General features: G+C 41.0%; 1 protein-coding gene across 6 annotated transcripts in view; it reads right to left on the bottom strand.

Moving 5' to 3' along the window:
• LOC115108446 (guanine nucleotide exchange factor DBS-like) overlaps nt 1-15,745 on the bottom strand; it is a 131,473-nt gene that overhangs the window by 80,013 nt on the left and 35,715 nt on the right. For 5 of the 6 annotated variants that reach the window (XM_029632783.2, XM_065009065.1, XM_029632785.2 and 2 more), the window contains exons 3-5: nt 10,754-10,868; nt 7,796-7,886; nt 7,342-7,461 (exon numbers count right to left, since the gene is read on the bottom strand). In XM_029632783.2, coding sequence (XP_029488643.2) covers nt 7,342-7,461; nt 7,796-7,886; nt 10,754-10,868 — 326 coding nt within the window. The remainder of the gene's footprint in view (nt 1-7,341; nt 7,462-7,795; nt 7,887-10,753; nt 10,869-15,745) is intronic. The other variant, XM_065009062.1, reaches the window with a different exon arrangement.

Here is a 15,745-nt window from a genome sequence, read left to right as displayed (position 1 = left end):
TACCCGTAACCTAACGTTAACCATTCTAACCCTAACCGCAACCATTCTAACTCTAAACCTAACCTCAATCACCCTTACTTTGTCCTTAACCCTAACCTTAACCATTCTAACCCTAACGCCAACCTTAACCATTCTAACTTTGACCTTAATCCTAACCTTAACCACCCTAACCCTTACCTCAAATATTCTAACCCTAACCCAAACTGTAACCCTAAACTTAACCATTCTACCCTAAACCTAACCTTAACAATTCTAACTTTGACTTTAACCCTAGCCTGAATAACTCCAACCCTAACCGTAACTATTCTAACCCCAACCCAAACCTTAACCCTAACCTTAACCATTCTACCCTAAACCTAACCCTAACCTTAACCATTCTTACTCTGACCTCAACCTTAGCCTTAACCACTCCAACCCTAACCTTAACCATTCTAACCCCTACCATTCCTAACTCTAACCTTAACCCTAGCCCCTAACCCGAACTATAATCCCAGTTCTAACCCCTCTGTGTATGTGTGTGTGTGTACATGTATCTGTACCTGACCTCATGTTGTTAAAGACTCTTGCTCCCTTCGGTCTCAACGTGGACTTTGACCTGAAGCCATTTGTGTGATTATTGTGATTTTACTATTGTAAATGTTTGTAAGCTTATTAAGCCAAATTGTATCTATGATCGTATACTATCCATTCATGTATTTGGTATGTTATTGATTTATCTGAGAATTAACCAATGATATCAGGCCACGATTATAGACACCTGTGTGTGTCCTTTGACACTATATACAGTTGAAGTCAGAAGTTACCATACACTTAGGTTGGAGTCATTAAAACACATTTTTCAACCACGCCACAAATGTCTTGTTAACAAACTATAGTTTTGGCAAGTCGGTTAGGACATCTATTTTGTCATTTTTCCAATAATTGTTTACAGACAGATTATATCTCTTATAATTCACTGTATCACAATTCCAGTGGGTCAGAAATCGACATACTGTAACGGCGTTCTTCGTTTGTCGAAAGAGAGGACCGAAATGCAGCGTGGTGGTTACTCATGTCTTTAATGAAGAAATGACGATACATGAAATAACTATACAAAATAACAAAGGGAACGTGAAACCTAATTACAGCCTATCTGGTGAACACTACACAGAGACAGGAACAATCACCCACGAAATACAAAGTGAAACTCAGGCTACCTAAATACGGTTCCCCATCAGAGACAACAAGAATCACCTGACTCTGATTGAGAACCGCCTCAGGCAGCCAAGCCTAACTAGACACACCCCTAATCATATGCAATCCCAAATCCTATAAAACCCCAATACGAAACACAACACATAAACCCATGTCACACCCTGGCCTGACCAAATATATAACGAAAACACAAAACACTATGACCAAGGCGTGACACATACATTATGTTGACTGTGCCTTTAAACAGCTTGGAAAATTCCAGAAAAAGATGTCATGGATTTAGAAGCTTCTGATAGGCCAATTGACATAATTTGAGTCAATTGGAGGTGTACCTGTGGATGTATTTCAAGGCCTACCTTCAAACTCAGTGCCTCTTTGCTTGACATCATGGGAAAATCAAAAGAAATCAGTCAAGACCTCAGAAAAAAAATGTAGACCTCCACACGTCTGGTTCATCCTAGGGACCAATTTCCAAATGCCTGAAGGTACCACGTTCATCTGTACAAACAATAGTACGCAAGTATAAACACCATGGACCACGCAGCCGTCATACTGCTCAGGAAGGTGACGTGTTCTGGCTCCTAGAGATGAACGTCTTTGGTGCAAAAAGTGCAAATCAATCCCAGAACAACAGCAAAGGACCTTGAAAATGCTGGAGGAAGCAGGTACAAAAGTATCTATAACCACAGTAAAACGAGTCCTATATCAACATAACCTGAAAGGCCGCTCAGCAAGGAAGAAGCCACTGCTCCAAAACCTCCATAAAAAAGCCAGACTACGGTTTGCAACTGCACATGGAGATGCTTGCAAAGTGAAGAACACCATCTCAACCGTGAAGCACGGGGGTGACAGCATCATGTTGTGAGGGTGCTTTGCTGCAGGAGGGACTGGTGCACTTCACAAAATAGATGGCATCATGAGGAAGGAACATTATGTGGATATGTTGAAGCAACATCTCAAGACATCAGTCAGGAAGTTAAAGCTTCATCGCAAATGGGTCTTCCAAATGGAAAATGACCCCAAGCATAATTCAAAAGTTGTGGCAAAATGGCTTAAGGACAACAAAGTAAAGGTATTGGAGTGGACATCACAAAGCCCTGACCTCAATCCTATAGAAAATTTGTGGGCAGAACTGAAAAGGCGTGTGTGCAAGGAGGCCTACAAACCTGACTCAGTTACACCAGCTCTGTCAGGACAAATGGGCCAGAATTCACCCCACTTATTGTGGGAAGCTTGTTGAAGGTTACCCGAAATGTTTGACCCAAGTTAAACAATTTAAAGGCAATGCTACCAAATACTAATTGAGTGTATGTAAACTTCTGACCCACTGGGAATGTGATGAAAGAAATAAAAGCTGAAATAAATCACTCTCTGCTACTATTCTGACATTTCACATTCTTAAAATATTGTGGTGATCCTAACTGAACGAAGACAGGGAATTTTTACTAGGATTAAATGTCAGGAATTGTGAAAAACTGAGTTTAAATGTATTTGGCGAAGGTGCATGTAAACTTCCGACTTCAACTGTAAACTATACCCAGATGTCATTATACCCTTTGTCATTATACCCTGACAGCTTGTCTGTATCACGCCAGTCCCCGCTCTTCCTCCCCCTGGCGCTCGAGGGCGCCAGGCTCTCCAGGATTACGCAATCCACGATCAGTATGCACACCTGTTTAATCAGCTTCTTGATATGTCACACCTGTCAGGTGGATGGATTATCTTGGTAAATGAGAAATGCTCACTAACAGGGATGTCAACACATTTGTACCCAAAATGTGAGAGAAATAAGCTTTTTGTGCTTATGGAAACTTTCTAGGATCTTTAATTTCAGCTCATGAAACATGGAGTCAACAATTTACATGTTGCGTTCATATTTTTGTTCAGTATAGTATCATTGATGATATATGGCGTATAGAGTACGGTTACATTAAATTTGCTCTGTTAAACCTGCCCTTTGGAATGACTTCGATAACAACCGTGAATCTATTTAGTTAGCAAGGCTTGGTTAAAACCCTGGACGGATAACTGTAGACATATTAACTCTCCAGTAGGAGGTGCTGCCCAGCCTACAGTCTTTTTCTGATAGTGGATTTAACGTTGAAGATCTGACATTGTTTCAAAGGTAGAAAATATGTTGGAAATTGGTTACCACGATGACATCATTTTGTGGTTGAAATGTCAGTCTCAAAACAATAGTTTACATTGATGACTTTCTGCAAATCCAATGTATTTTCCACCTAAAGTGCCTTCAGAAAGTATTCAGACCCATTGACATATTCCACATTTTGTTGTGTTAGAGCCTGATTGTAAAATGTATTACATTTAGATTTTGTGTCACTAAGTATTCAACCCCTTTGTTATGGCAAGACTAAATAAGTTCAAGAGTAAAACATTTGCTAAATAACAAGTCCCATAAAAAGTTGCATGGACTCACTCTGTGTGCAATAATAGTGTTAAACGTGATTTTTGAATGACAACCTCATCTCTCTACTCCACACATTACAATTATCTGTAAGGTCCCTCAGTTGAGCAGTGCACTTCAAACATAGATTCAACCACAAAGGCCAAGGATGTTTTCCAATGCCCTGCAAAGAAGGGCACCTATTGGTAGATGAGTAAAAAATATACCTAAAACAGACATTGAATATCCCTTTGAGCATGTTTAAGTTATTTATTACACTTTGGATGGTGCATCAATACACCCAGTCACTACAAAGATACAGGCGTTCTAAATCAGTTGGCAGAGAGAAAGGAAACTGCTCAGGGATTTCACCATGATGCCAATGCTTACAGAGTATAATGACTGTGGTAGGGGAAATCTGACAATGGATCAACAACCTTGTAGTTACTTCACAAATCCAGCACATCACTGAGAACCACTCTCCATATTTTTAAGAATAGTGATGTGTGTATCATGTTATGGGTATGCTTGTAATCGTTAAGGAATAAGGAGTTTTTCAGGATAAAAAAAATAAATGGAGTGGAGCTAAGCACAGGCAAAATCCTAAAGGAAAACCTGGTTCAGTCTGCTTTCCACCAGACACTGGGAGATGAATTCACCATTCAGCAGGACAATCTAAAACACAAGGCCAAATCTACACCAAGACAGTGAATGTTTCTGGGAGTCCAAGCTACAGAGACCTGAAAGAGACCTGAAAATTGTTGTCTAGCAATGATCAATAACCAATTTGACAGACCTTGAAGAATTTTGAAAAGAATAATGGAGAAATGCTGCACAATCCAAGTGTTCGAAAGCTCTTAGACATTTACCCAGAAAGACTCACAGCGGTAATCACTGCCAAAGATGATGTAACGTCTGCTTCCATCTCACACTCTCCAGATCCCAATCACCTGAATTCTAATCACCTGTTCACACACCTGTATGTCATTATCACACACTATTTAGTTCAGTTCTTTGCACCCCTTCACTGTGAGGTTTTGTTTGTTTTGTGACACGCTCTGGTTCTCCCCGTGAGTTACTACTCCCGTGTATGATAGTTTTTTCCTGCCTCACTAACGATGCCTTTTTCTTATTCCCTGCCTGTACTTTATCGGATTTCCTGTTATCTACCCATTGCCTGATCTCCCAGACTACGTTACTAGCGTTTCCCCTGCCTGTACTGTTGCCCTTTTGGACCCCTGTGTATGACCTTCTGCTTGCTCCTCTGGTCCTTTGCGATAAACACCTGCTGCGCCCTGCGCTTGAAACCTCCCTTCGTGTTCATTACAGATGATTCTAACATGTATTGATTCAGTGGATTGAATACTTATTAAATCAAGATATTAGTGTTTTATTTTTCATATTTTCTTTTCGCACAAAGGTTAGATTTTTACACTTTGACATTACAGAGTATTTTGTGTAGATCATTGTCAAAAAATGACAATTAAATCCATTTAATCACACAACAAAATGTGGAAAAAGTCAAGGGATGTGAATACTTTCTGAAGGCATTGTCTGCCTCTGTAACTTTCTCAATCATTATAAATAATGAATTCATGATTATCTGTAACCATGAGCGTCCACGTTAATTTAGAAGTGTTTAGAAACACATTTTATTCTTATTACTTTAAAAGTGACTCCTGAATGACACAATACATTTACCAGATACAGTAAATCTGAAAACAGATATGTATTAAATTACCCTCAAATAAAAGGTGACATTCTGTAATGTTGCCTCATATGAAACATCCAAAATGCTGGAGTATAGAGAAAAAGTCTACGTTTTTGCTTCATCGACCAAATAAATACTTAGGGGAGTGTAGATGTTAATGCAACTTCCTCTGCATCACACTCTGGATTTGGCTAAATACTCCCTCAAGGGCTATGTAATAGCCCACTGGGTTTACTTACACTGGTTGAATCAACATTGTTTCCACGACATTTCAATTCAATTACCTTGAACCAACGTGGAATAGATGTGGACTTGACATCTGTGCCCAATGGGGAAGTGTCATGGTGTGCTAATGCAGCATGAATTGATGTCTTGTGTCTTCTGTGGGTTTTACTACAATCAGGTGTTTGGCTTATTACAGTTCTCTATTAACACTTCCTCACCAGATGTCTTGACTTGAATCATACAACACTTGCATAATGATGGCATGCCCACATGAGTTGGTGAGGAATCTGAGGTTTTGGAACCTTTGTCTTGGAAAATGTGTACAGTCATGCAGGAGAATTTGCCTTCACCAAAATTCTTGAATGAAGTAAGGGAAATATATGAATATCAGTTCCAAATTGATTGGCACCCTTGATAAATATGAGCAAAAGAGACTGTATAAAATAAATAATTCAAATACTGAGCTATATTGTACAGTATGCAAAGAAAAGCAACATTATATTATTTTATACTAATACACTTGCACAGAGAAAAATAGGTGTCAAAATGATTACCTTTCAATACCTCCCTTGTGAAGATAACAGCAATGAGCCTTTTCTAAAATGTTTTATGAGATTGGAGAACACATTGGGAGGGATCTTAGGCCATTCCTCCATACAGAATTCATTGGGATTTTGTGGTCAACTAACCATTTCTTTGTGGATTTTGATGTGTGCTTGGGGTTATTGTATTGCTGGAAGATCCACTTGGAGCCAGGATTCAGGCTCCTAGCAGATGCAAACAGGTTTTTGGCTGAAATGTCCTGGTACTGGATAAAGTTCATGATGCTGTTGACCTTAACAAGGGACCCTGGACCAGTGGAAACAAAATAGCCCCATAACATCGAAGATCCTCCACCATATTTTACAGTAGGTACTGGGTTCTTTTCTGCATATTTATTTAGACGCAAAACCCACCAATGGTGTTCGGGGCCAAAGACCTCTATTTTCATGTCATCTGAACATACAGTAGCACCTGTTCCAATCAAAATGCCGTTTAGCAAACTCTAGGCGTTCACATTTGTCGGATGACATGAAAATAGAGCTCTTTGGCCACGTCCACCAGTGGTGGGTTTTGTGTCGAAAGAAAGATGCATATGCATTGAAGGTATTGAAAGCATGGGTGCCAATACTTTTTACCCCTATATTTGAGGCGTTCATCCACCTCTGGCCTGCTCGCCTCCCTACCACTGAGGAAGTACAGTTCCCGCTCAGCCCAGTCAAAACTGTTCGCTGCTCTGGCCCCCCAATGGTGGAACAAACTCCCTCACGACGCCAGGACAGCGGAGTCAATCACCACCTTCCGGAGACACCTGAAACCCCACCTCTTTAAGGAATACCTAGGATAGGATAAAGTAATCCCTCTCACCCCCCCCCCCCTTAAAAGATTTAGATGCACTACTGTTCCACTGGATGTCATAAGGTGAATGCACCAATTTGTAAGTCGCTCTGGATAAGAGCGTCTGCTAAATGACTTAAATGTTAAATGTAAATGTTAAACAAAATCTCTTTCTCTGAGAAATTGTATTAAATAATATCATTTTGCACATTTTTATCATGAGTGCCAATAATTTTGGACCTGACTATATATGTTGGCAACACATGCAGTGAGTACATAGTCACTGTTCTAGCAGTTAGTTTACCAGTGAACATCACACTGCCATGCAAAACGCCACATGACATCAGGTCACTCACACCCAGACACAGAGGAAAAGTTTCTAAGATGATCTAAGAGTTGGACATGGTGAGTGGTAGCGAAGCATGCTTACCGGTACCTTCATTTTAAAGTCATCCCGGTGCAGCTTCATGCCTATGTCAGCGACGGCCCTCTGGAAGAAACGGGAGGGCCTCAGCACCAACACCAGCTGGAGGTTCCCTGGAAATGCCCCCTAGTGGCCACAGGTACAAAGCACAGCTTCATGACATCTCCTAGTTCTGAATGTGGAGGGAGCTCCTCCTCTGTTTCTACTTTCTATTATGTATCTCACATATTATACTTGGGAATAATTTGCCTTACGCAAGACTTCCTGATATAGAAGCATTGGTCTATTTTACAATGGTACATAATGCTGAGATAAAATAGCCTGGTTCCATACTCTTTGTGCTGCGGCAAACTCTTCTTGATGCCAAACACAAAGAGAAGTCGAGTGAAGCACAAACAGACTGGACCACCAGGAAAGAGATAAAAGTGTTGTCGGAAGTTAAATATGGACGTCTTCATACCGCTATCCGCGTCAGCGAGGCCTTCACTGAGCTCCATTTGTCCCGCCTGCGGTCAATGATTATAACGAAACCGATGCTGGCAGCGTCCAAACTAGACAAGGAAAGATAGAAATAAACACATGCGGTAGGTGTAGCTATCTAAGCATGCAGTCACAAGACATATCCAAGAGGGCACTACAGTACACTGCTGTATTCTGTCTCTACATTTTAAACAGAGTTTATACCAAATCACTTCAGCGCTCTCTGAACCAGGCCATTATAGTTAACAGTGTAAGAGGAGCTGTGTAAGCTTGTTTAATGTTTGGGGTGTTTTACAGGGAAAATGTTAAGTGAGGGTCATTAACATTCTCAATGTGTTACTCTGACAAAAAGGGTGAATGAAGTTGCTCCCCTATCAGCACAAGACGTTTAAAAGACAATGAAAAGAATGTGTATGTTTAATGTCTTGTGCTCACTGGGTGATGATCTTACTGTGTTATCTGGCCTAGTATATTCCTACTCGACTGACTGAGTATTTTCCTGACTGAGAGCAGTTTACATGAGACCAGATTAATTGAAGACTCACTGTGTCATGAGAGAGAGAACAATATCCCAGATGTGCCATTTTTGGGGGGTATTTCACAAGACACCTTTTTCACATTTTTGCCTCACCCTGAGAAATGTGTCTTGTGAAATACAGTCAGGTACATAATTATTGGCACCCTTGATAAAGATGAGCAAAAAATACTGTATAAAACAAATAATACAAATACTGACCTATAGTCTATGCTATTTTATTTTATACTAATACAATTGCTCAGGGAAATAGATTGTGTTTCTTAACAAGTAATAAATACAATTAATGAAAAAAAAGTGGATTTTGATTAGTGTTTGGGGTTATTGTCTTGCTGGAAGATCCAATTGTGGCCAAGTGTCAGCCTTCTGGCAGAGGCAACCAAGTTACATGAAAATAGAGCTCTTTGGCCACACACATCAGTGGTGGGTTTGGTTTTGAAAAACAGGAGCATACGCAGAGAAGTACCTCATACCTACTGTAAAATATGGTGGTGGATCTTTGATACAGTCTTTCTTGCTCATCTGCAGCATATCAAGGTTACCAATAATTATGGACCTGACTGTATCTTCAGATCTGTGGTTAGTTGGGAGCAGGAACCACATCCCATACAGAGGGAAGGTAATGGTATTTAAAGTGCCTTCGGAAAGTATTCATACCCCTTGACTTTTTCCACATTTTGTTGTGTTACAACGTGGGATAAAAATTGATTTAAGATTCATCTTTTGTCATTTTTGTCACTGATCTACACAAAATATTCAGTCATATCAAAGTTGAAGAAAATATATACAGTATATATTTTTTATGACAAATAAAATGCTAATATATCTTGATCGTGATAGTTTTACCCCACATTGGCAGTGATATCAGCTGTGAATCTTTCTATGTAAGTCTGGAAGAGCTTTTCACACCTGGACTGTGCAATATTTGCCCATCATATTTGCCCATCACCAGCTGTCAAGTTGGTTGTTGATCATTGGTACATTTTCAAGTCTTGCCATAGACCTTCAAGTAGATTTAAGTCAAAACTGTAACTAGGCTACTCAGGAACATTAAATGTCTTCTTGGTGAGCAGCTCTTGTGTAGATTTGTCTTTTTTAGGTCAATGTCTTGTTGAAAGGTGAATTAGTCTCCCAGTGTCTTAACCAGGTTTTCCTCTTGGATTTTGCCTGTGCAAAATGGATTTTGCCTGTCCATTACGTTTATTTTTATCAGGAAAAACTCCCCAGTCCTTGCCGATTACCCACAATCTGATGCATCCACCACCATCCTTGAAAATATGAAGAGTGATACTCAGTGTTGTGTTGGATTTTCCCCAAACATAACACTTTGCCACATGTTTCGCTGTATTACTTTGGTGCCTTGTTACAAACAGGATGTATGTCTTGGAATATTTTTGATTCTGTACAGGCTTCCTTCTTTTCACTCTGTCGTTTATTATGGAGTAATTGGGTCGTTCCACAGTTTACCCATCTCAAGAGGTTGAATAAAAGTTGATGATTTCATTTGAAATCACCCATACATTCTCTCGGGACAGGGGAAATGGAAACTCGATGTGTACAACAGGGAGGGGCAATTGAATGCTTCACAAAAACAATTCATTGTTCAAATGTTTCTAGCTTGTCTATCTATGGGTAACATGGTTCAAATCAAATCTCATTTTATTGGTCACATACACATAGTTAGCAGATATTAATGCGAGTGTAGCGAAATGCTTGTGCTTCTAGTTCCGACAGTGTAGTAATATCTAACAAGTAATCTAACAATTCAACAACAACTACCTAATACACACACATCTAAGTAAACGGATGGAAAAAGAATATGTACATATAAATATATGGATGAGCAATAGGCAAGATGCAATAGATGATATAGAATACAGTATACAGTGGGGCAAAAAAGTATTTAGTCAGCCACCAATTGTGCAAGTCCGTGTTGCCCAGCAACAGCCCCAAAACATCACTGCTCTAGAGGAGATCTGCATGGAGGAATGGGCCAAAATACCAGCAACAGTGGGTGAAAACCTTTTGAAGACTTACAGAAAACGTTTGACCCCTGTCATTGCCAACAAAGCGTATATAACAAAGTATTGAGAAAAATACTTATTTTCCACCATAATTTGCAAATAAATTCATTAAAAATCCTACAATGTGATTTTCTGGATTTTTTTTTCTCATTTTGTCTGTCATAGTTGAAGTGTACCTATGATGAAGATTACAGGCCTCTCTCATCTTTTTAAGTGGGAGAACTTGCACAATTGGTGGCTGTATCAAATACACAGTAGCATTACAGTAAGCTTCTGTTCTCCACTGTGAGAAAATAATGTGCACCAGAATTGCAGAATTGATCTGAACTGCATAACCATGGGAGCATATTTATGGTTGTAGTGAAGCTGCATACTTTACCTGGGGATGCTAGTCAGATATGTGACAACATTCTGGAAGTCCTCGTCTAGGAGGTCACCGAAGCCTGAGTATTCAGGGAAGGTGATGATGGGGGCGCCATCTTTCCCTCTTCCTCCTACACACATAGGGTTACATCAATAGATTGGCAGAAATGTGTCCATTTTGTTACATTCATTAATTTACACCAGGCTTCTACAGTAAAATAAATATTTATTTGGATAAAAAAACGACATTCTGCTGTTACAGATCTGATGGGTGACTTTATATCAATAGAAAAGTTATATTTCTATTAATCAACCACAAGGTGGTGACATTGGGCTGTCAGCACAAATTCGGATTTTATTATTTTTTGCCAAAAGTCATGATTGAATCAAAACTTATATGAAACTAAATAAGTTTGATGAGTGAAAATGTTGATATGACAATCTAAATGAAGAAAATTTCAAATAATCAAAATTGTCTCACTAAATCCTGAAACAAATGAAGCAATCAGAGGCAGCCATAATATAATCCATGATCATATCTCTCTCCAATCAGAGATTTATCAGTCAAAGTGCATCACTATGAGAAAGCATAGTGGAACAGCAAGTCACCCGATATCTAAAGTGTTCCTCCTCACTCATCATCATGCCCCAGTGCCTGCATTCCTGAGTGGAGATTTCCGGAGACCTTCTCCCTTACCTCACCTCGCTCATCAACTCATCCCTGACCGCTGGCTACGTCCCTTCCGTCTTCAAGAGAGCGAGAGTTGCACCCCTTCTGAAAAAACCTACACTCGATCCCTCCGATGTCAACAACTACAGACCAGTATCCCTTCTTTATTTTCTCTCCAAAACTCTTGAACGTGCCGTCCTTGGCCAGCTCTCCCGCTATCTCTCTCAGAATGACCTTCTTGATCCAAATCAGTCAGGTTTCAAGACTAGTCATTCAACTGAGACTGCTCTTCTCTGTATCACGGAGGCGCTCCGCACTGCTAAAGCTAACTCTCTCTCCTCTGCTCTCATCCTTCTAGACCTATCGGCTGCCTTCGATACTGTGAACCATCAGATCCTCCTCTCCACCCTCTCCGAGTTGGGCATCTCCGGCGCGGCCCACGCTTGGATTGCGTCCTACCTGACAGGTCGCTCCTACCAGGTGGCGTGGCGAGAATCTGTCTCCTCACCACGCGCTCTCACCACTGGCGTCCCCAGGGCTCTGTTCTAGGCCCTCTCCTATTCTCGCTATACACCAAGTCACTTGGCTCTGTCATAACCTCACATGGTCTCTCCTATCATTGCTATGCAGACGACACACAATTAATCTTCTCCTTTCCCCCTTCTGATGACCAGGTGGCGAATCGCATCTCTGCATGTCTGGCAGACATATCAGTGTGGATGACGGATCACCACCTCAAGCTGAACCTCGGGAAGACGGAGCTGCTCTTCCTCCCGGGGAAGGACTGCCCGTTCCATGATCTCGCCATCACGGTTGACAACTCCATTGTGTCCTCCTCCCAGAGCGCTAAGAACCTTGGCGTGATCCTGGACAACACCCTGTCGTTCTCAGCTAACATCAAGGCGGTGGCCCGTTCCTGTAGGTTCATGCTCTACAACATCCGCAGAGTACGACCCTGCCTCACACAGGAAGCGGCGCAGGTCCTAATCCAGGCACTTGTCATCTCCCGTCTGGATTACTGCAACTCGCTGTTGGCTGGGCTCCCTGCCTGTGCCATTAAACCCCTACAACTCATCCAGAACGCCGCAGCCCGTCTGGTGTTCAACCTTCCCAAGTTCTCTCACGTCACCCCGCTCCTCCGCTCCCTCCACTGGCTTCCAGTTGAAGCTCGCATCCGCTACAAGATCATGGTGCTTGCCTACGGAGCTGTGAGGGGAACGGCACCTCAGTACCTCCAGGCTCTGATCAGGCCCTACACCCAAACAAGGGCACTGCGTTCATCCACCTCTGGCCTGCCCGCCTCCCTACCACTGAGGAAGTTCAGTTCCCGCTCAGCCCAGTCAAAACTGTTCGCTGCTCTGGCCCCCCAATGGTGGAACAAACTCCCTCACGACGCCAGGACAGCGGAGTCAATCACCACCTTCCGGAGACACCTGAAACCCCACCTCTTTAAGGAATACCTAGGATAGGATAAAGTAATCCTTCTCACCACCCCCTTAAAAGATTTTAGATGCACTATTGTAAAGTGGCTGTTCCACTGGATGTCATAAGGTGAACGCACCAATTTGTAAGTCGCTCTGGATAAGAGCGTCTGCTAAATGACTTAAATGTAAAATGTGAGATAGGAGTATAGAGGTCAGCCTTATGAAATAGATTTTAGGGTGAATTCTCAACTTCAAAACAGTTCAGTTTGGGATGACAGAGGGGAACTGCTGTAAATTGTACCTCATCTGGCCGAGGCAGTCTGATTTTCTACTTGAGGCCCCATCCGAGTCTGGGCACTTACATTATTTGGACATACACTGTATTACTCTTATTCCGGAGGAGCACGTCAGGAAATGCTGCCTTTCATATTAGTGGTGAGGTAACTGTAGCTCTTTACTTTTACTGACTAACTTTTTCCCTTCCTAACTCCTCTTCTGCCTTCTTCTCTCTGTCTCTCAGTTCTAAAAATGTACTAACACTGACAAGCAAATCACATAGACAAGCATAACAGCCTCCTCCCAAACTCAGATGTCTTTGTGCTAAAAGCAGCGTGTAGTTTATTTCCTGTGCCATCTCATCTGCCATCCATCCCACTGGGTGACAACTCATCTATCCGTCCTCCCAGCCAGACACATCCAATTATTTACCTGCATATGGCAGAAAAATACACCACGGGGAATCCTCACATATGTCAGAGCTTCTGTTGCCTACCTCTCTCACTGACAACAGTACACAAGATAACAATCAGAGCTGTACAATACTGCCCTGTCTAGAAAGCTCAACTCAGCATCACCTCATCAGGTGTAAGGTAAGTAGTGCAGAAATATAGGTGTGGAGGTAATACTGGAATAGCGTCAACAGCGAGGTGGCATTTGCTTGTAAACAGTGGCGTAAAGTACAGTACTTAAGTAAAAACACTTTAAAGTACTACTTAAGTCGTTTTTTGGGGTAGCTGTACTTTACTATTTATAATTTTGACAACTTATACTTTTACTTCACTACATTCCTGAAGAAAATAATGTACTTTTTACACCATACATTTTCCCTGACACCCAAAAGTACTTGTTACATTTTTTTATGCTTAGCAGAACAGAAAATTGTTCAATTCACGTGCTTATCAAGAGAAAATCCCTGGTCATCCCTACTGCCTATGATCTGGCGGACTCACTAAACACACATGTTTTGTTTGTAAATCATGTATCAGTGTTGGAGTATGCCCTTGGCATACTTGTGCCATCTGGTTTGCTTAATATTAAGAATTTGAAAGTATTCATACTTTTACATTTGATACTTAAGTATATTTTAGCAATTACATTTAATTTTGATACTTAAGTATATCTAAAACCAAATACTTTTAGACTTTTACTCAAGTAGTATTTTACTGGGTGACTTTCACTTTTACTTGAATCATTTTCTATTAAGGTATCTTTACTTTTACTCCAATATGACATTTGGGTACTTTTTCCACCACTGCCTGTGACTCTGTCAGGTATCAGCATCACAATATGGAGAAAAGGAATGGAGACCAATGTTTTAAAACTGTACAAAACAACCCAAACTCAGTGACAGACCCACTGAGAATAAAAACAGGCTTGCTGTGTAGATAATTAAATATATTGTGCTTTTTCCACAGTAAATGACATAACTTTGAAAGCTAGCTTTGCTGACCCAGGGTTTTGGAATAAGACACCAGCTTGGCAGGAGCGCAGCTGGCTGACCCTTGGTGGTTTGACATGGGTGGGAAGGAATGGAAACAATCCCTGTGGAGCCAGAGGCTGTGGCGTAGAGCTCCCGTCCAATCAACCTGGTCTCAGGGCAATTCGTTGGATTTGGTACGTAAATCTTTTACTCCATTTAGTATGATATATTACGTTACGTTACGTTATATTACGTTACGTTACATTATGAATGGAATAGCGGTTCTACAATATCATACGAATTGGAGGACATATCGTATACGTCTCACCCGGTCATACAATAGCTTAAGAATTGGATGATGTAACTTATCATAAATCTTGGAGGATGTATAGTATTATCCATCTTTCTCTGAAATCAAGTTGCTTGTTTCAACAAAGGAGAATGCCTGGGATAATTTACATTGGTAGTTAGGAGAACTAACAACAAAGGTTAGGATCATTTATGTAAAAGGTTAGGAAAACTACTAAAACGACAAAGGTTAGGATAATTTACGTAGAAGTTAATGGGAAATGGGTCAAGGTTAGAATAAGGCTAAGCTAAAATGCTACAGTTGTTCCCGACGCGACTCGAACACCAACCTTTGGATTGCTAGAAGGTCGCGGTATACATCCACACATCTTCCCTGACCAACCTCCCTACTTTTGTTTCTGTCTAAAGTAACTAGACCATTAGTACATATCATATGCCTTGGAGGTGTTCAGAAATATGCATAGTATGTTTCGTGTAGTATGGCTCTGAGGCTAGGCTAGCCCAATAACTACCAACAACTCCTTCTGTTATCGGTCCAGCTTAGGCCCTGCACCTCTGTTCATGTCTCAGGTACTATTCTATGTCTCTGGTAACTCAAAGGAATCTTCAGACTGAGGTGATCTGTGAGTATACGGACATTATTTAGTGGACTCAATATTCTCAAATACATGTTAATAATAATGTATAGTATGTACACAGTTGCTTCTGCATCCCAACTTAACTGAATGGAAAAAGTGGCCATTTTATCCACTCTGAACAAAGCTCATGAATATGGCCAGAGAGACAAAGACATCCTGGCAGGAAATGGTTCATGGTGTAATGTGATAATTCTGTTATTGTCCTGGAACAGACTATGGAGCAGACCAGACCTCTCTACTGTCTCAGACAGGAAGTGATTAAGAGGCA

The sequence above is a fragment of the Oncorhynchus nerka genome, linkage group LG24 (genome assembly GCF_034236695.1).
Source record: "Oncorhynchus nerka isolate Pitt River linkage group LG24, Oner_Uvic_2.0, whole genome shotgun sequence".
Classification (NCBI taxonomy): Eukaryota; Metazoa; Chordata; class Actinopteri; order Salmoniformes; family Salmonidae; genus Oncorhynchus; species Oncorhynchus nerka.
Note: the sequence above shows the minus strand (reverse complement) of the source record. Positions and strands in the feature narration are given on the sequence as shown.